At 41.2% G+C, this 21,779-nt stretch overlaps 1 protein-coding gene across 8 annotated transcripts in view; it reads left to right on the forward strand.

The window, feature by feature from the left end:
• RASGEF1B (RasGEF domain family member 1B) overlaps positions 1–21,779 on the forward strand; it is a 555,855-nt gene that overhangs the window by 517,870 nt on the left and 16,206 nt on the right. For 6 of the 8 annotated variants that reach the window (XM_035004687.1, XM_035004688.1, XM_035004689.1 and 3 more), the window contains 5 exons: positions 11,702–11,884; positions 13,747–13,869; positions 14,456–14,593; positions 20,557–20,769; positions 21,417–21,491. In XM_035004687.1, coding sequence (XP_034860578.1) covers positions 11,702–11,884; positions 13,747–13,869; positions 14,456–14,593; positions 20,557–20,769; positions 21,417–21,491 — 732 coding nt within the window. Of the gene's footprint in view, positions 1–35; positions 687–11,701; positions 11,885–13,746; positions 13,870–14,455; positions 14,594–20,556; positions 20,770–21,416; positions 21,492–21,779 lie in introns of those variants that run through there. The other 2 variants (XM_035004693.1, XM_035004692.1) reach the window with 2 other exon arrangements.

The following is a 21,779-nucleotide window of genomic DNA, read 5'->3' on the forward strand; positions in this document are numbered from 1 at the left end:
GGTTGTTCCCTGGCCAGGCGTTCTCCCGGAGGGACCCGAGCCTGGCAGCGGGAATGTGCGGCCGTGCTGCCCTCTGCGCTCTCCCAGACGGTCGGCCCGGGAGCTGCGCTCCGAGCAAGCCTGGCTCTCAGGCGCCCCGGCTGCCGGGTGCGCCTCGAAGAGGCGGGAGAATCGGGGCGACCAAATGCTCCCTGGCACAAAGCACCTGGCAAAAGCTAGAGACCGAGGGAGTCCCCTGCCTGGCCGCCGAGGGCGCCTGGGGCTGCCCCGGGAGCGGACCCGGTGCCAACAGGTGCGGGGCCGAGCCGCTGGGGCCCGGGCAGGGACAAGCTTGCGTTTTGCTTTGCTGCTCTCGCCCCGATCCCGCAGCCAGGCCTTATGCTCGAAATCTTGGTAGTTTTTGAGGATTTGTCTGAGTTCTAGTCGCGTTCATCCTTTCATCTCCCTTCCAGCGCGCTGCTAGGCTGTTTCCTTCTACTACTTGGCTAGTTTCGTGTGTGTTGGGGGTGGGGGGGAGGATTGTTTATTTTTGGTGTGGGTGCCCTATAATCTAAGCTCTGATTCTTAGGAAAGGACAGGAAACAGAAGTCATGTGCTTGCCACTGACGAGGCGATAGTTGTTCATCCCTCCGTTCACCTGGCGAATTTGGGACACACCGAGTCTCCTGGGTTTTGCCCGAGCTCAGGTGAGTCGCCTCGAGACACCTGGCTAGATTATAATAACGTCAGCCGAAGTACCTAGGAGGCTTGCGGCAGCCAGCATAAGAAAAGCTCCACTTCCTAGGGGAACTGTGGGAACAACTTCAGTGCTGTACAAGAGCAAAGGGGGAGACGGGGGTGGGGGGTCTGGTGTGTACACATCTGTGCCTGTGTGTGTGTGTCCGCATCCGCGTACCACTTGAGCATTGTTTATTGTTTCGCACCTTACCCCAATCGAATTGACGCAGTTCAGGCTAAAGCAAGGTAGTTAAGTCCTCTGACAGTGCAGAGTGTGGTCCAAGTGATGTAAATAGCAGGAGGAGATCTCTAGGGCGCGCCGTTCTCTTGTGAATGTGGAGGTGCCCATCTTTGCCAATGAATTCGGTGGGTATAGATGAATATGCACACAAATTTGTGTATGTGTGTTTGGGCCCAGCATGTCTCCAAGGAGTCCATCGTCAGCAGCACCATGTGACAGCGGCCAGGAACTGCTGGTGTGCGTAGATCTATATTTAGCCCTGGATGATCTCCAAAGGCCGAGGGAGGGTCTCTGAACTGGGTGCATAAAGGGGAAGAGTCTAGGGATCAGGGTGTTGCACTCTTGAATAATGTCTGGTACAGTCAGACTCAGATGGGGTGAATAATTATTCTTTCCTCTTGAAGACAGCAGCCAGAGCTTGGCATGTGATAGCTATGTCTCAATTTAAAGCATAGTTGGACCACTGTGATAAAACCTATGCTAAGAAACAAGGAGGTTACAATTAACCAGAGTGTATGCCTCATTGGAGATTTGGGAGGAATATAGCTGATCAGGTGAGGTTTGGGGTAAATATAGAATTGATTTTCAAAAAGAAATACAAATAAAATTTTTTGGCTGTTGAGATTTTCATAACAGAATAAAAGAATGGCAGCTTGTTAGATCCTATCATTAGTGGTTATTTTAATTTTGGGGGGACAGTTGTTGGGCCACTTTTGACAGAAATCAGGGTTCACAAGCATTGCTGTATTATTCCTTTAAGCAGATTTTCTGGCAAAGATGAGAAGATCAGCTACCGACTACCAAGTTTCTTGTTGGCATTATTCCACTACATGTCGGTCAATCCTTTGTTTTCCTGGAGGTGGCAACATTTCTGGCGACTAAGCATACTGGCCTTGTACTTTCCAGTTGTCTAATGGAGTGTTAAATTCTTAGAATTTATTTCTCCCATGGTTCACTCTCAGTCTTGCTCCATTTTATGTGGTCCACAAGACATTTTCTCTATTACCACACCTGATACCTGAGATCACACTGTCTTTTGGAATAGAAGATCACCAGAAAGCATTTACAATTGTTTTCTTTTTTTACCCCAGCTTAGCATCTAATCTAATATAGTCTTAGGTCTATATTACTTAATGTTTCTAAAAATGTATTATTTATCATAATACATATTTCTTATATTATTAGTAACACTACATTCTGATAATCTAAAATTAACCACCGGCTAATAAAGTACAATAGACCCTTTCAAAAAAATAACAATTAAATAACTCCTATCTAGGAAAAAGAAATGAAGGGGAGAAGCTGGGTGAGTGTCTATACAGGGTAAGGTACCCAATAATGGCACAGGAAATGAGGGAATCAAGATTAGCAATCTCCAAAGGCTACCTGGAAGAAGTGGACTTTGGAGAAGCAATTTGGATGGCCCCAGCAAGTCTCCCTGAGACAGGAGGTGGGGAAAAGAAGGTATTCCCCCTTACTTAGAGAAGAATTTGGAATTCCTGAAGCAGAGATTGAGAATCTTGATTCTGATGCCACAAATAATAAATGGAAAAGACATTATAACGTATTGTGAAATCTTAAAGAGACAAATTGTACTGTTGAAAATACTGCTTAAGATTTGTGGCATTTTTGATGTTCGTGGTTGAATTTAGGTGTTGCCTCCTCACCCCCTTCACTTTTCTAGAACTACAGTTGTCCTTTTTTTGGTTCTCCAATTAAACCTACTAAAAGAAAAAATAGATCTATACAGTCCTTGATTATCTTAAAATACCAGATATTGTAGCCTAGTGCTCTGGACAGATTTCTGCCCTGGGATTAGGGAGATGAGTCCTGGGGGCCCTCACAAGCTGTTTCTTCTCTCCCTCTACCTGCAATATCTATAAAGTTGGTCGGGTGTTGAACTAGACGATCTATGAGTCCCTTTTAGTTCTGTGACAACTGCTTGATTTTGCTATATTATCCCTTCATGCATTTGTACCCTAGTTGAGGTGGAAGATGAAAGATGAAGTGTCTGCAATTAGATGTTCAGCTACTTTCTGGGTGTAGGGAAATGAAAAGAAGAGAGTGAAGTTTCTTTGTATTGATAACAACTATGTAGAGATTTAATATTTTCTTGACCTCCTTTTTGCTTTTGTTTTTCTCCTATAAGTGTATTAAAAAATACTAATTATCAAGAAAGTTGAGTCAAATTTTTTTTGACTTAAGTCAGTGTTACCGTTTATGAAATTTTTAAAGAAGATTTTATTTATTTATTTGAGAGCCAGAGCCCAAGCGTGAGGGGCAGAGGGAGCGGGAGAGACTCTCAAGCAGACTCCCCGCTGAGCACGGAGTCTGATGCAAGGCTATATCTCATGACCCTGAGATCATGACCTGAGCCGAAACCAAGAGAGTCAGATACTTAACTGACTGAGCCACCCGGGCATCCCACCATTTATGAAATTTTTGACCAGCCTCTGACCTAGGTTTTTTCCTTAGGTTTATATATTTACTATTCCATTTCAAGGTATGTCTATATCTAGAAGTCATTCATTTGATTCAAATTTTATTAGGAAGCCCTCGTATGAAAATCAGTTTCACACAGGGAAAATACAAATTAGCCTTGTAGGGAAGGAAAACACTTTACAGACCGCCAGGATCGTTCTATTTATCAAAGAGAGAAGAATGGAGGGGGAAGAATAAGCATAGTTTTTCAAGGACTTGCAGCCAAAAAATAAAATTATCCTAGGAACCATGTTACATAATAAAATGTAAATAGAAAATTCTGCTTGTTTACTAAATGTCCTCACTAAGTATCAGATCATTTTCCTGCTGAAATTAATTGGGTTTAGAAAAATGAACCCTTTTAGTAAAGGATGCTCCCCATATGATATTCTATAATTTGGCTTGAGAGCTATCTTTAGATGATCCAACACCTTATATCTGTGCCATCCAGTATGGTAGCCACTAGGCACATGAGGATATTTAAACTTATGTTTAAATTAAACAAAATTAAGAATTGAGTGTCTTAGTTGTGCCAGCCACATTTTAAGTGCTTAATAGCTACTTGCAGCTAATAGCGACTGACTGGACAGTAGAAGAGGACCATTTCCAATATCCCAGAAAGTTCAAAGTTCTTTTTGACAGCATGTAATTAGATCAGGATGATTTTGATTGTCCAGAAGATCACTTTTGTCCCCCTGGGAAAATGAAATAATTAATTCTCATTGTATTTGGGCACCTAAGACCTACAAAATAAGACCGACTGACTTTTTCAGCCAGTATTTGTTTTCAACTGCACAGCACGAACAGTGCCACTTTCCGAAGCTCAATAATATGCCAAGATCACAAACACCAATTTCTTAGGTTTTTTTCACCCAGAACTCCAGTTGTCCTACATTTCTAAACCGGTACCTGCTGTTAAAGCTGGAAAGCACCAATCTTTTCACAGACCAGGGACGTGGAGCCATCTACTGTTCAGCTCAGGAACTACATGGAAGTTGTAGATTCAAAACAATGCATAAAGAATATCAAAGTGTTCTGTGATCTGTTCCCACGCAGTAAAGATTTATCTTGTAGAAAAGTTTTAAATCACTCTCCAGGCCCATTTAGAGTTGCCATGTAGTGAAATGTTGTTTTGTGTTTTAATAAATAAACTGCTAACAAGATATCTCCAAGACAAAAGATGACACATTTTTTAAAGCTTTAATTTCTTCCAAGGAAACCAAAGATAGTAATTATTTGAGTCACAATCCTCTTCCTCCATCAATTAGGAATCAGTAAAGATTTCTTAAGTAGCATCCAGGGTAAATCAAGAAAAATGCAAGTTCTTTTTTTTTTTTTTTTTTAATGAAAGCCTGTAACATCGGTAAATAATACCACCAATTTCACCGTTATGGAGAGAAATAAGACCTTCTTTAATAAAAAATACTCACTTTTCCCTCCTTGAGTATGAAATTTACTAAGCACTTGGGGCTCAGTTCCAAAGAATGTACCTATCTGGGAGTGAGTTCCTTTCCATTCACGTGCCAAAGAAGTGAGTTGATTTAGGGTTGTCTACTCTGCATCGTTTGTACTCACAGGAACTGTACCTCTTTTCTCAAGGAGGTCAGCAGAAGTGTAGCGTTTCTAGAGTTTCCAGAGCTGTTGCTAGAACTCTCTGCCTTTAGGACTTTCCCTGGCTCAGGAAAATGTGAGAAGATAATCTTCTAGACATTTTCAAGCTCAAAAGAAGCCGTGTTTTAGATAGTGTCAGAAACGTGACTTTTACTTTCACCCTGAGTCAAATCCATAGTTCGTTACCCTCTATGAGCGTGCAGTCCATCCTTGTATTCTGAGATCCAGTGGTGCGAAAAGGAGGCTAGAAGTGCTTGAGAAAACCAGCTGGAGTAAAGCTGAAATATGTGAATCTTTCTCATTCAGCTTTCTGGAACCTCAAATGAGAAAAGGAAGAAGCTGCATCTCACCAAAGTGCAAAGTTCCTTTGGAATCTAGATGGGAATGGGGAAACCGGTAATTCCAGGATATTAAATTAAGCCTCTCCTCACTAAACAAATACACTTTCAAAGTTCAGCTGTGATAGGGAGGCCTTCCTCTACTTCAGTGGGTTTGTTTTTTTAAATTGGGACACATGCCCAGCACTTGAACAGAAACGAAAAGATAGTGATCAATATAAAGGCATTGGATTTGTTAAATATTTCACCAAAGTACTCTATGATGAAATATGGATCGAAAGCTCCCCATGCTTTTTTTTTTTTTTTTTTTGAGTCCTACTTTTTCTAGCTCATTCTCTTAAGTGTAAAGGAAATGCTGACTTGACATTCTGGTAGAGATTTACAAAGCACCTACAGCAGATGTTGAAGGATAGCTTTGGATTTAGTTCCCACACCCGTCTTTTCCTCAACCTCTTTTCCAATTTGAAATGTCACCTGAAACCACCTTATCCTGGTGCACCTGCCTCATCATAAATAACATTGTGCAAAAGCAGTCGCTAATTCAAACACAGTCTGCTGTTTAGAAAAAGGCAGCTTTTCATCTGGTGCTTTCGTTGGTTTGAAACCATTAGGCATGCCTTTCAAATCCATTCATCCCTTAAATCACCCAGACCTTGCCTCCTTGCTTCTGGATCAATGTCAGGCTGAACTTTTTCAGAGTCCTTGGAAGAACATGATATATCTTTGTGACTGAATTAGCTGCCCTTGTAACGTATCTAGTCTGTCAACCAACTTTTCAGCTTACCAAGTTAATTTTAAGAAAGAACATTCATCTTGTACACCTGAGTTGGATCTATCTTTTACTTCCTTTTGGGAAGTTTTCCAACAGAACCTGTGATCTGTATGCTAATTTCATGGCTCTAAGCTTTCTTTTAGCCTGGTTCATTTTTTTAAAACCCAAAGTCTGTTTCCCACTGTCTCATCGCATCTTTCCCCACCCCAAAGTGCCATCTCAATTTTGGGGCGGGGAATACCTGTTTAAATATCTCTACCCAAACCAAAAGTAGTATCATTTTAAAAGCCTCTTTAGCTCCATTTGATTGGCACTACCGGAGGATACAAGTATTCCTTGATTTCTAAGGAGCCAGGCTTGGATGTGCTAGACCAAGCTTCCCTTCAGAACCGCCACGTTCTTCTTCTTTGAAGATGATTAGATAAATCATATCTAGGCTCTGTACAGGTCTGCACATAATGTTTCTTAAACTGGGGTCTGAACTCTCTGAGGGTATATGCAAACTTGTTGGTACATTTCTCTCAGGGCAGTGTGGGGAGAGGTTTGTGATCTCCCGAAAAGTTAAGAGCCACTGGCCACATTGAATATATTGTTTCCCAGGAAATGATTTTAAGGTGAGAATTGCTTGCGAGGTGAGCCTGTCCTCTGCCTTATCTTATTGGTAATGATTTGAATAAAGTCAGCAGTTTTGTTTTTTTTTTCAAGTATCTCATATAAATCTCTTTTTTTTCCCCAAAGGAATTAACTACTTTGAAGTTTGACTTAATAGTAAGTTAATGCCAGCATTTACCCGAATGCTGTCGCACATTCTAATTTTGGAAAAGTCAGGTTCTCCTGAACAAGATTTTTGGTTAGCCGATAGGTCTATTGGACTGGGCAAAATCTGCGCTAAGGAAGGGTGGTGGACAGTGGAGAAGTTGGTTTTGAGATTATATTGGAAAGGGTGGAGGGGAGTGGATTGAGAGTTTAAAGGACCCTAGAGACAGATAATATTAATTGTGGGAGCTGTAAAAGAAGGTTAGCTACAGATAAGAAATCAGAACTACCCTGAAATGAAAACAAATAAATAAATGGGATTTCTGGGATAAGAGCAGCCTCACCCTTTGCCCTTCTTCTACTACAGAAATCATTAGCAAATGATTCCTGGCATTAATAGCGCCTGGGGATAAATGCTGTTCTGGATTCTCGTGTCCAGTACTTGGATATTTTCTCTGTTTTTTTAAAACAAGAACCAAGCTAATACTTAATCTTCTGAGCCTTGTTTTCAACTCCAGAACTGAAGCAAGAGAATTCAAGTCTTGGATGACAAATCTGAGTAATACTGAACAAACAATAGTTCTTGATGTGGGTAATAACAGGGAAGATACTTGAAAGAAAAAAACTACTATGTTTATCTTCTTAGGTATTTAAGGTACACTTCAAAGACAGTACTTTCTGTACCATACTGTTCACCTCCCCTTGTTTGTCAAATGCATTTCTTACACAAGGCAGTGATCTTTCTAGAAAATGGCTAGACTGGCCACTTGTTAGAGATTGTCCAGAAATGGGTGATGAATACTCTGATCCATGATCTTTATTTTGGTCATTTGTCTCAGTAAGAATTTTTTACTGGAAATCTATAAAGTAAACACAAGCAAATATTACTCTATTTAATTGAATCTGAGATGCCATCCATTGTAAGGTGCTCTTTTTTTTCAGATTGCTAAGGACAAAAAAGACTGTCACACATGCCTTTTTAGCACTATATGCATAGCAATTACAAAGATACTAAAATGTAAAGAAGTATATGTTAAAATCCGAAATCTCTGTCTAGATGGGGCTGTGCCTTGATTGCAAAGGTCAGTAGCGTAAATACTTCTGTTATCGTGGGAGTATTGCTTCTTTGTAAGAGTAATTAGTGTCACTAATGCATCTTTGGAGCAATGACTTACATAAAACATAGAAAGCATATAAATTGTTCTGATAGCCTACAATTTGGGATAGACTGACAGACTTTTCATTTTATGGTGAAATATTACAGGTTCAAGGAAGTCCATTTGTAGTACAACACGATGCAGTATAATAAATTTGGACTCTGGAACCTGAAGATCGAGGTTTGAAACACTGTCCTATCTGTCCCTTATCTGCTGTGTAACCCCAGTCAGTTACGACAGGTTTTCTGAACCTCAGCTTATGCAGTCCAAACAATGAGAGGATGTCTGCCAAACAGGGTAGCTCTAAGAATCCCAAAAGGCATTTGTAGGCAGTAAACTTTACACAAAGGGGAGCTGCTGATCTTCTCAGAGCCTTCCGTGCCGTGCATCTAAGCATTTCTCAGGTGAGCGGCCTTGAAGGGGAATCAGAGAAGTAAAGGAGGGTGGAATGTAGAGACCTTTCCCTTGCACAAAGGATCTCATAGTAGCAGAATGGGGAGGGAGGGAGAGGGCCTAAGGAATGGGAAAGATGCTGTCGTGAGTATAAGGCAACATCGGAAAGATACGACCAATGTGCGTAAATGAGGGGCTGGAGTCTCTTGGAGTGACTCAGATCTCAGCAGTTGATTGTTGCTATGTGCAAGTTCAACAGTCAAGATGGATCATAGGAGAATGAAATCAGCTGATGAGCAATAGAAATTAGGGCTGATTAGAAGGCAGAAAATGACCTGTGACACACCCTCTTCTTAAAATTGATTTGTAGGTGTAATAAGCTATAACCCCAATTCATTTACCTCAGTTTGGTTTCCATTGCTATTTGCAGTATTTTCTTTGGTGCTTGGTTGGAGGGGATTTTCTAAGTGTGGATATTTTCTACCTCGTCAAAGAAATCCCATGAGTGAAACATTTCCAAGGAACAATACAGAAGCTTTTTGCCATCACTCTAAGAATGCTCTCAGAAGAACTTTGCTATAAAAGAACTTAATAGTTTTGTTATAATTTAGGATTTGAGAAGGAGTGAACAAAATTGAGACTAATTTTCTAAATAAAAAACATGTGTTGGGGAGGTGGTGATGGTATATTACCTTTTGAAGTTCTTGCCACCGTGAAGCACCAGGTTAGGTTTTCATTAAATCTGAGTCCTTGGTCAGATCTGAGTCCTTGTCTGCTTCATGGGAGTAAATAATTGAGAAGTACAAATACTTGTGGCTTTTGGTGCTGATTCCCTGAAAGGGAACTGGGTGACCCTTGACTATCACGGGCTAATGGTTACTGGTAATAAACAGAAGGCAGCAGGGGTGCAAGATTCACGGGGTGGGGGGGCTTCCATTGGGTTCATTTGGTGCTGTAGCCACAGCACTGTGAGATCTTAGCCTGGTCACTTCGTTCCACCTTCCAGGGTTTGCACACTTATAAAAATAGGAGCTTGGAGCAGGCTGGGCTTTGACCTCTTCCATGACTGTTTTTGCAGTCGTTGCTAATCACTTAGGACACACATTCTCCCACCTAGTTACAGCCTTTAAATTCTTCTCACTCACCCTCAGGCCGCGAGGCACCCACTTCTAATTGATTGCAGTTGGAAAGTGAAATGAAATCTATTTTTCATCCCGGACCAGATGATTTCTATGATCCTTTTGAACTTTCAACATTTTCTGATTTTTCTGAAATTCCCAAGTTTTTGGCCAGCCATCTCCCCAAATCACTTTATTAGGATGGTTTCAGTAGTGATGAATAGGTGGAGGAATCAAAGAAAATTCATGGTTCTTGGCAGAAAAAATAAAAAAAAACTCAACTCCCAGGGCATGATAGAGTTCCACCTGTGATCCTGCTCACAAAGGACACTGTATGGTTTTTAACCATCTAAAGCTTTTTTAAGCCAGAAGTAGGTAACCAAATTCAGATGGACAGTTCCCTCCAAGCTATCAGGTAAAACTTTGAGGCGCTTCTCATCTCGGGTCCCAGAGTCTCGGTTTATGGACATTTTGAGTTTCTCAGGGCCAGGGTAGATGGGCTCTTTTTTTACCTTCCTACCCAGGATGACTCATTTGCAAAGATTATATTGCACAAGAATTGTACTCATAGAAAACCGGCAATTTGAAGAGGACAGAAACACACTTTGTCCACTGTCTTATAAAATGTTAACATGGAGTTATTTATTTAACAATGATTTCAACTAAGCGTGGAGCATTTGTGTTAATGCTTACATCCCATAGTTCCTGATCCTTTGGCTGTTCTGACCTTGTCCTGCCTCAGCGAGAGGCATGGCAGTGATGATGCAGGTAGTGACAGATCTCCCAGAGTGATCCTCAGTAATCAATTTCTTCCCATTGGTGGCTGTTTTTTCCCTTTTGCATTCTCCCTCGGCATTGGTTTGTGGATGGGATAGAGGACAAAATGCTGAAGCTTGTCTTCTGTTTCTTTTTCTTGATGCTTCCTTCCCTAAATGCTGTTTTCATCTGCCAGGTTGTCCTAAGAGTAGATTTTTTTTCCCCAACACCCCACCCCGTGGCCACCCTTGCCGAGGCACACGCACAGGTTATGAAGCCGTGGTCCCCACTAGCTGGAGTTGGAGCAGATGCACAGGGCTCCACACCCCTCCCCCATCCAGATGCAAATATCTTTTGGCATCTCAAAAAGAAGGATTAGCCCAGGTTGTGTCCTCCTGCAGCCTCCATACACCCTGTCCCCGTCAGTCCAAACCCTGGAGTTGGCTTCCCGCATTGTTTGCCTTCTGAAACTCTCAGTCTGGCAGCTCCTGAATGCCTCCATTGTCCAGACATGCTGCCAGAAACCGAGAGTCTGTTCTCAGGGTCCCGAGCTCTGTCCCTAGGAATCCGAGTAATAACTTAATAGCCTCTAGCCTCTACTGAGCACCCTCTAACAAGGGCTGTGTGAGTTGCAAAGCATACAAATGGAGAGAACCAGCACTCTCCTTTCTGTTGCCCAAATCAGGGGCCCCTCAGCCCACATGTTTGCTGACAACAGAGGCTTTATAGAGCCCCCACCCCAAAAGAATTTGACACAAAGGGGTGAAAATCGACAGCTTTGGATCTCCCAATAGAAGCTGGAGAGTCAGCGTTATATTTCTGGATTTACATACGTACATCTGTACATACATCTGTAAACACACACACACGCACACAATGTACTTTAATCCTAGGCCTCTCTTACAATTTTACTTTTTCAACATCTGTTTTGATTATCTCCTGTTATACCCATCGTTAGTCCAATATTTCTCGTATGTGATGTAATTCTCCCAGCCAACTTTGAAGGCTTGCCCATTTCTACCTTAGGATGACTGACACTTGACTCAGTGAGATAAAGCAATCGGAAGCTCAGTTCTCTTCCCCACGTGTGAAGGAGTGATCTCTAAGTATGGCAGCTGGAGACTTGGATTCAAATCCAAACTGGATCCTTTGATCTAAGCATTTTATGGTGTTCAACTGAATGAGATTGGTACTCACCTGTATGCATACATGTGTTACTCAAAGAGCAATTTGCTTTCTTGATGGGTTCTGATCCCACCTATTTTTAAAATAACCTATTCCCTTGTTGCTATTAAAGCTTACTTTTCTTCTGGACGGCATATTACTAACACTGTGTTTTCTCCTTTTAAAATTCATTTTAGGAAAGCATGCCTCAGACTCCTCCCTTTTCAGCAATGTTTGACAGCAGTGGTTACAACCGAAACCTCTACCAGGCTGCAGAAGACAGCTGTGGAGGGTTGTATTACCATGACAACAACCTCCTCTCCGGGTCTCTGGAAGCACTCATCCAGCACTTAGTACCTAATGTGGATTATTATCCAGATGTATGTATCCCTATTCCTCTGAAACGCATCCTTGGCATTCTTCAGAATATCTGGGTTGCTAAGTATTTTTCCCAAATAAGAAAATGCGTATTGATTATTGAGTATTTTGAGATCAAGTTGAGCCTGCTTATGATTCAGATTTTGGTTATTGTGTGCATATCAGTTTCTTTTCACGGCTGGTACCACACTGTAGACGGTCAGATACCATCTAAGTGAAGTATCTGTAGGTTTAATTCATGCATATACATTGGTCATTACATAGAAACGCCAGAGGACATTGGATACTCCTAGAATACTTAATGCCTTGTTTTGTTTCCAAGACCATCACTATGCTGAGAAAAGTGAAGTTTGACAGGAAAACTTCATAGAAAGGAGATCAACAGTCATATTCAAGATGCAGTTCTTTATAGGTTGCTTATGTTTTACTTTGATAGCTGGTGTTTATATAGATGATACTTTCTTTTTTTTTTTAATTTTTTAAAAAGATTTTATTTATTTATTTGACAGAGAGAGAATTAGCGAGAGCAGAAACACAAGCAGGGGGAGTGGGAGAGAGAGAAGCAGGCTTCCCGCGGAGCAAGGAGCCCGATGCGGGGCTTGATCCCAGGACCCCGGGATCATGACCCGAGCCGAAGGCAGATGCTTAACGACTGAGCCACCCAGGCGCCCCTAGATGATACTTTCTAATCTAAGGAATTCATTTACATTTTCTCTACGGCAATTCCAAGAGGCCGGAGAGGAGAGCACTGAAATTCAGAATGTTGAGTAATCCGCACACGGTCTCACCCCCAGCATCAGCAATCAAACTTAGGTTTTTCTGTTTCTGGGCAAGTGGTGTTTTTCTCCCCCTTTGCTTGTGCCACAGCTGCCCCTGTTACTCCACAGCAGCTGGTTGTTGATAAGGGTTTCATGAAATAATCTAGACACTAGATTCATGTGTTTTTATAAATATAATAATGACCTTGGTGTGCGAAGGACAGTTTGTGCTTGCCACTGTAATTCACCATAGTGTTTCTTCCTGAGTTATCTCTCTGTGTGATTTGTTACATAGCATTTTGAAATATGTTACCACACAGGGAAAACTTGTAATCAAAAGTGAAAGGAATCCCTTGTTCAGCACTGTAAGTGTTTACGAGCTAGTAAAGATGCCTGGCGGGGAGGGGGCTTAAAAAAAAAACAAAAACCCTGGAATTTCTCTTTTCACTGGGAGTCTGAAACTATTATAACAAATAAACCCTGCTTCATTACTGGCTTCTTGGGAGACAATGTAGTTAAAGAAAAGTGTATAGTGTGATACTGTGTTTTATCAAATTGCTTAGCCTTTGAGCAAGGAAACAGATTACTTGAAAGCCCGCGTTTGAATGTTCTGGCACAAGCTTACAGACACTGCTGTGTGCCACGCTGGACACACTGGAGACTTCTTGAGCTCCTGTGGTTGGGTGTTTTTTTGGTTTCCACTGAGTTATCATAATATTTGGACCCAGAACAAGATTCTGTATGGGTGGTATATTTAAGTTAGATCTGTTTCTCTGGGCTGAATTTCATTCTTCTTACCTAGAATGAGTTATGTGTCCTGGTGTCCTGGCTCCCAGAGGAGAGATGTGAAAGTGTGCTTTGAATAATTTCAGTAGATAAACTAATCTTGTACTTCTGTAATTTTTAGTATGGTTTAAGGGAAGAGATACATCAGAAGGCAAAGGAAAAATCCATCTTAAGGTGTTTTACTACGAAGCATTACTTTTGAAACCTCAGCATATTAACTTTGATCAACAGAACTTAATGAAATAAGATGTATAAACTATAGGAAAGATACTAGTTTCGGAGAGAATGTAACCGTAATGATTTTTTTTCTCTTGCCACAGAGAACGTACATATTTACCTTCCTACTCAGTTCTCGGTTATTTATGCATCCGTATGAGTTAATGGCCAAAGTTTGCCACTTATGTGTTGAGCACCAGAGACTAAGTGATCCTAATAGCGATAAGGTAATGATGTGTTTTGAAATTTACCATTTTGTCTATGAGGCATGGTAACTCTGCCGCTTAGATTTTGTGAAGTTGGTTTCCTTCCCCCCAGGCTGAAGGGCATTAATGGTATCATGGCTGTGCAAAGGGCACTGGGAATGGGCTACAGAACACAAGATAGGGTTGGACACCAGAATTATTAGTGTTCACTTTCATCTAAGATCTTTATTTCTCTAACATTCTTGGTCCTACTGAAACATTTCAATATATAAAAATACTGCAATGTTAATACCCAAGAGAAAAGCCTTTGAAATGTGTATGCTGGTCATTATGATCAGTGTGGTTGAATTTTTTAAAAATAAACTATCATGTCCTTCATGCCAAACAAACAAATGCCCACAATATAAATTTAAGGCCATGGAAGATCCCTAGGTCCTGCCTTAAGCTGGTGGTACTTGGCATTGACTTGGGGAAGGGGGACTAGACTTCTTCTTCAACCCCAAAGACTTTGTACTAGAAGTTTTCCAGTGACTCTGTTCGCAGTTATTGATTTGATGCAGTCCATGGTGATAGAGATCACTGAATGAGATTTGCTTTTTCTCCCCAGAACCAGATAAGAAAAATTGCACCCAAAATCCTTCAACTCCTGACAGAATGGACGGAAACGTTTCCTTATGATTTTCGGGATGAAAGAATGATGAGAAACTTAAAAGATCTGGCTCACCGAATAGCTAGTGGTGAGGAGGTTGGTATCCTGAATTTTAGCAAAAGCACTTGAATTTCCAGGACCGAGCCTTGGTGGGAACTGGTGCTGAATTATGCATCACAATCTTCGCTTCTTCCTTTCTGTGTTGCCTTTGGGCAAGTCTTCGACGTAGCATAGTGGCCTGTTTGGTGTGTCGAATGGGAATGATTATACAATCCCACTTCTAAGGGCTATCATCTGGAGTTTTATGTGATTAATTTGGGGGTATGTTCTTGTCAATCCGTGCATAGGATTCACATTGCAAGTATGTTTCAATTTTACTTATACTCTTCTTCCTTCTAAAAAGATTTCACATAGAAAGTTACATATCATGTTACAATATTCATATGAATAGATCTAAACACAAATAGATATCAAATAAATAACATAGTAACATATTAACAGATAACAAGTTGTACATTGATACATAGTACTTTGTACTATGGAAGGGAGAAGACAAATAGGCTCATGTTGAGAAGCAGTCTAGTAGGACAGGACTGCTGTGATTTGAGCATAAACTCCAGGTAAAAGAGAAATACAGATGGTTATGTGATTTTCACCATCAGGAAAGAGAAAACCTACTAATTCTTCAGGGCATTAAATTAAATGAAATTTAAAAAATTTTCTTACGGATTGGGGAAACTGCTCTGTATAGTTTTTATAACAAGTGCTCCTTGATAAAAAAAACTGAGGCTACACAATTAATGTGTCATTAGCTAAGGTCATTCTTCTGGAGAGAAGACAAAGAGAAAAAGATCCAAATCTCTTGGTGCTTGGAAGTTGGTTCAAGGCTAGCACCTAGGATAGGTGGAGAAAGAAAGTGAGTCTCTTGGATACTCTTTCATAAATATCATTTCCCTCATTCGAGCCTTTGATAAGAATTAACTAGCTGTAACAAATTCAAGGTGATCCTCTTTGAAGCAGGCCTGGAGGGCTGATATTTTGGTTTTTTTGTTTTTTTTAAAGATTTTATTTATTTATTTGAGAGAGAGAAAGAATGAGAGACAGAGAGCACGAGCAGGAAGAGGGTCAGAGGGAGAAGCAGACCCCCGCTGAGCAGGGAGCCCGATGCGGGACTCGATCCCGGGACTCCAGGATCATGACCTGAGCCGAAGGCAGTCGCTCAACCAACTGAGCCACCCAGGCGCCCCAGGGCTGATATTTTGTGTTGAGGCTTGTTGGGCAAGGGTGTCTTTGTAGTTTCCGTGCTGCCAGTGAGCCCCTGGAACAAGTTTCTTAGGCACAGATACAACACTTTCACATAGGAAAAGACTGATGAAGCATTTGGCAGATGCAGAGATGTCTTGTTTCATTCATCTTAAAATGAATTTTCCCATTACGAGTACCATCCTTGAGAACTCACTCTTTCAGTGGTGTGCTGTAAAGATGTAACAAGATACCCTATCTATTGTGTCTACTTCTGGTGAATGTATTTTAATACCATTTCTCCCCCACCTTAAAAAATTATATAAGATTTGCAATTAAAAAACTTTACTTGCTTCCCTACAGTTATGTCCTCCTGAAAATGGATTTAACCCTTTTACTGCTCCCTTATGACATTCTATTAAACCCTGGTGCTCAAGACAGCCATGATTTATATCTGTAAGGCTGAATGAGTGGTTTCCTGAGTCGTTTTGCAAGTTATGACTGTTAAAATTATTTTGCCAGTTTGCCTGTGACAGGTTCTAGCCAGGTATGAATTGGCAGGTCCCTCACTCACAAAGGCAAAAGTCCAGTATCCCAGGGCAGTTTTGTAGTCAATCTTACATTAGAGGAGTTATATCTATTGGGTTGCTTGGCAGGGTCAATCCTGGCTCAGTGAACTTAGTTTAGGACAAGATGCTCAAAAGATTAGTGGCATCATAAGGACTTTTTCTTATATGAAGGCTGAGTCTGGAGTCAGTCAGTACTGCATTTTAGTTAAGTTGTATTTAGGTGCTTAACCTGATAGTCAGTCAACTGCCCTTCCCTCTATTGCCTTATTAAAAAGTAGGAATAGTCCCTTGATCCTTTCCAAAGGAACACCTTAAAACTCTTTTTCAGATAAAAAGTTAGCGTTCTGAAAGTGCCAGATGGGTGGCCTTTTGTTTTTCTTGTCGTGGTAGTCAATGAGGGAGATCCTTTCTATCTGTGTCAGCCAGATTGGATCCAGTCCGGTTTTTTTTGTCAGACTCAAGCCACTCTAGGGTTGGGGGGAAATACAAAGGGCCACACCACCTTCTAACCCGGCTTCCTGTCAGCACTCCTCTGTTAATAGCAAATCCTTGATAAACCTTGAGATTTTCAGATGGTTTTGAGTGTGAAAAGAGGAGATGAGAAGGTAAGCCAGGTCAAACCAAGGAATTGATTAACCTAGGGATCGAACAGCTGAGAGTCGCCTACCTTGATCAGGTTGGGTTTTACCAGGAGAGACTGTTCCTTTGGCTCCTTCAGTCCAGTATTCAGAATCACGGCCACACTTGGCATCTGGTTGATCTGAGTGTGCCTCAGTGTGTTCCCTCAATTCCTTGCCTCTTCTCCGATTCCTGTAAATTGTAGACGTAACTGCTCTGTGTTAACATCCCTGTCAGCTCTAAAATTCTGCGATGGATGCTCTTTCCTCAGTTCTGTGCTTGGCAGGCCACGTATCTGTGATGTGCTCAAGTGTCTCTCCTCAGAGAGACCTTCCCTCACCACCCCAGCCACAGTCACCCTGCAACTCTCTCATTGTTGGCTTTCACCACTGTTTTCTTCATAGCACTCTGTGGTTAGTAATTACTTGCTTTTTTTTTATGACTTGTTTTTCCCCCGACTCCTTGCTGTGCCCCTTTTGTTCATCATATCATCCTTAACTACTAGCTCAGTGCCTGGCATTTCACAGGTATTCAGTAGTGTTTGAATGACTGACTGACTGACTGAATGAACGAACTAATCAGTTACTGGAAGAGGAAAAAAATATTTCCCTCCACAGGAAGGAGTATGGACTTGGGTTGAGACTTGTTGCTTCTTGCCCGAGACTTTAGGAATTTTTTTGGCAGTCAATGAATCCAGGTGCTCCCTATATATAATTTTGTCGGGTTCTGCTGAATCTGCTAGAACAGTTCTGCATAATTTGGCTTAATATGTTTCCCCTCTGGGGATTTGCCCAAAATGAAGTGGTTTATTAGGACTTGCCTGCAAGAAACATGAAATGGAGCTAATGATTGAATTACATGACAAATGACTACAGTGGGTAAAATGCAATTTTCTCTTCCTTAAGGGGCTGGTCTTTATTCTATCTTTATTTGCCAGGTAATTACTGTCACTGGCATTTTAAGTTATAAAAAAGAATAAGTGCATGTTTAGCAATTCATGACTCAGTAAGGAAGCATGCTTAACAACACAAAGCTTGGAATGAAATCAAATGGCAGCAGGAAACTTTTAAAAGAGGTCATACATACATACTCTCTTTCTCTGTGTGTCTCTTTGTCTCTGTCTCTGTCACACACACACACACACACACACACATACTAGTTCTTAATTATTGAATAGCTTTACCCTACACCCTGTTGTATACATTTTCCCCTTATAGCTTCCTGCCTTTTGCTCACTAGCTGAATCCTTGACTGTACATCCCTCAACCTCTTCCCTTAAAAAAGCATATTTTAAAGTGTAGAATAAGAATCTTTCACCAGATATGCCAGTAGAGCATAGATTGTGACACTTTGCTACATACCAGAGTCACCTGGGAATATTTATTATGACATTTGGGACAGGGGGCTGAAGAAACCATTTAAGTTCATAGATTTTTAGTGTAACTCAAGATGATGAAAGCAGAAGAGCAAGGGAAATAGGGACAAGGGATTTATTTTATTTTGTTTTATTTCTATTGTTTTTATTGAGGTGTAATTGACATATAATATTATATTAGTTTCAGGTGTACAACATGATGATTCAATATTTGCATATATTGTGAAGTGATCACAATAAGTATTACTAACATCCATCACCACACAAAAAATTACAGAATTTTTTTCCTTGTGATGAGAACTTTAAGATCCATTCTCTTAGCAAATTTCAAAGATGCAGTACAGTATTATTAACTATAGTCACCATGCTGTACATTACATCCCCATGATTATTTATTTTATAACTACAAGTTTGTACCTTTTGACCAGCTTTACCTGTTTTGCTTTACCCATCCCCTGTCCCCTACTTCACCCCACGATGAGGGATTTAAAATAGCCCTTAATTCAATCTTGAACTCCTTCAAATTCCAAAGAAAAAGACATTTTCTTTGAGTGACAAGCATATTACCAAATAGATAGCATCTTCTAAATTGATAATCTTAATGCTAGGTGGAAGATAGGTTTTTTTGAAGGTTCAACTTTTTTTTTTTTTTAAAGATTTTATTTACTTATATGACAGAGAGAGACACAGCGAGAGAGGGAACACAAGCAGGGGGAGTAGGAGAGGGAGAAGCAGGCTTCCCGCGGAGCAAGGAGCCCGATGCGGGGCTCGATCCCAGGACCCTGGGATCATGACCTGAGCTGAAGGCAGACGCTTAATGACTGAGCCACCCGGGCACCCCAAGGTTCAACTTTTTAAACACTTAGGTATTTCATTGATGATTTAGGGTGGTCTGTGAATAATAGAGAAAAAAAAAAGGTCATCTAATGGACCAGTTTAAAGAACTAAGTGGAATATATGCCAGATAAGTAGAGAGAAAGAAAAGAAAAAGAAGGCTATGTATGCTCTTTTGCCTTGACTAAATAAGAATTGATCATTTCCAGATGCATTTGTAATTTTCCTTAAGTAAGCAAATATCTATCCATTTGAGTTTTCATAATTTGCTCCAGTAAACCAAATTGCCTCTGTAAAATAATATGGTTCTTGTAGGTAAGATTGCCATTCAGTTCTCAAATAATTCATCTCAGAAAGTAATACTGTGTAGTACCTTTTAAAAAGGGTCTGACTACGCAGAGGAGCATAGCCATAGGCCTTTCCACATCTCAGTTCACCGGTGCTGCCCTCCTTTGGAGCTGTTAGCTTAAGGACCATGTTAGCGCGTGTGCCTTTCTCAGGTAATTTACCTACAAGGATGGATGTTGTTTGTTTGGCAGTCTGGGACTAGAAAAGGAAGAATAAAAGAACGCTGTAACTTCTATCATGATAACAGTACCCTGGGGATGGATCAATTGTGAAGTTATTTCTTTGACTTAACAAGTGTTGTAAAAAGTCAAGAGATTGCCATTTATCTCTAATACGTGAATTGCTTTTGAAACCAGCTGATCTTAAGTGTTATGGCTCTAGCATGCTGCAGCAGCAGACAGGTGGCAACTGGTAACAGGGAGAACTGCCCCGTGGAAGGGTCTGGTTGGTTGCGCATGTTAGCACTGACTCACGAATGTGAGAGAAATGGACATGAGTCAAAGGGAGGTCAGATACCAAAAATGAATAGCCACTGCTTCCTCGTGGTAACCCATGTCCCATGTGGAAGTCAGGAAGGTGGTTGGGGGGGTGGGGAGTGGGGAGTCCGGTTGGCATCCATGCTTGTAGACTAATGAGGCTGGGCATGAGAGGAGTGGGGAAATCAAGAAGGTGACCCGACAGAAAAAGTGTTAGGAAGAGGATGCTCTGAGTGGAGATCAACGTATTTTAGCCTACCAGAAGTAAAGCAGGACATTCCTATGCCGGCCCAAAGAGCAGTTATTTCTATGTAGTAGCTAATCTAAAATGTCATTGTGGGGTTTTCCTGGCTCAGCCTGAATTGTACTCTCAAGAGCAGCCTGAGGAAAGAGCTAAATTTTACAGGTCTGAAAAGACACCTTATGTGTGATGTACCTCTCTCAAACTATGAGAGCCAGGCTCAATCGTCCTGTACCTGCCCTGGTGGTTCTCCAGCATCCGGGTAAAAGCACTTAAGGACACGGTCTCTGAGTTTGCATGGTGGCAAAAGTCGACGCGCAGAGCCAGGATGTAATCCTTTGCTGATCCCCCGGCAGACGTACAGGAAGAATGTCCAGCAGATGATCCAGTGTCTAATCCGCAAACTGGCCACGCTCAGCCAGTATGAGGAAGTCCTGGCAAAAATCAGCTCCACGTCCACAGATCGGCTCACGGTTCTCAAGACCAAGCCGCAGTCCATACAAAGGGACATCATCACTGTCTGCAGTGACCCTTACACTCTGGCTCAGCAGCTGACTCACATAGAGCTGGTAAGGTCCTTGCCACCCTTTGCTGTGGCAACCACGCAAGTTGTTTATCTGCTGTCATGTTATGGGAGATTATATTAGAATAATCCAAATGGGAAATAATAGGTGTAATAGCTAGAATTCGTTTTCCTTAGACATTCAAATATGAATGTTTTTGACATTCTGGGAATTCACTTCATTTCTTTTAAGATTTATTTATTTATTTATTTATTTATTTATTTATTTATTTGAGAGAGAAAGAATGAGAGAGAGCACAGAGGGAGAGGGAGAAGCAGGCTCCCGCAGAGCAGGGAGCCCGATGTGGGGCTTGATCCCCGGAGCTGAAGGCAGACGCTTAACAGCCGAGCCACCCAGGCGCCCCGGGAATTCACTTTAAATACTGTGAGAACAAGACTGAAGAGCGTATTTACTGACCTACCTCATCTTCCCCCTCTACTTTTCCATAACTTGCCCAGCATTTCACTATGTCCTGTAGCACTGACTTACACAGAAAATTGCCTCTGCTCAGATCTTGATGATGATGACAATATTTAGGGTTAAAGGCTTATTTATAAAAAGTAGGGGTCATGTCAAAAGTCAACAGAAGGAGTTAACAGTCCATTTCTTCTCATTTTCTTTAATAATGTTGACCTGCTGGTTTTGTGTTTCAGGAAAGGCTCCATTATATTGGGCCAGAAGAATTTGTTCAGGCGTTTGTACAGAAGGACCCTTTGGACAATGACAAGGTAAATCAGGCTACCTAGAGGTCAGCTCTGAAATTGGAAATGGAATTTCTTTGTCTGTGATAGTAGGTACAAGAGGCGGAAATTTGAATTATTTTGTCTTAGGTTTTACAATCAGAAAGTTTTTTTTTTTTTATTAGCCACATCTGATTCATTGCAGTTTTCTTAAGCCAGATCTTCAAGTGCCTTCATCCTATTCTTACCCTATCACAAACGTTTAACCTCTTCTTCCTCCTTATTGGGAAATTTAATAAGCAAGTAGATGCAGGATTTGTGGTGATGAAGGTAGGA

Source organism: Mirounga leonina, unplaced genomic scaffold (genome assembly GCF_011800145.1).
Source record: "Mirounga leonina isolate KUSES-001 unplaced genomic scaffold, KU_Mleo_1.0 Mir_129, whole genome shotgun sequence".
Classification (NCBI taxonomy): Eukaryota; Metazoa; Chordata; class Mammalia; order Carnivora; family Phocidae; genus Mirounga; species Mirounga leonina.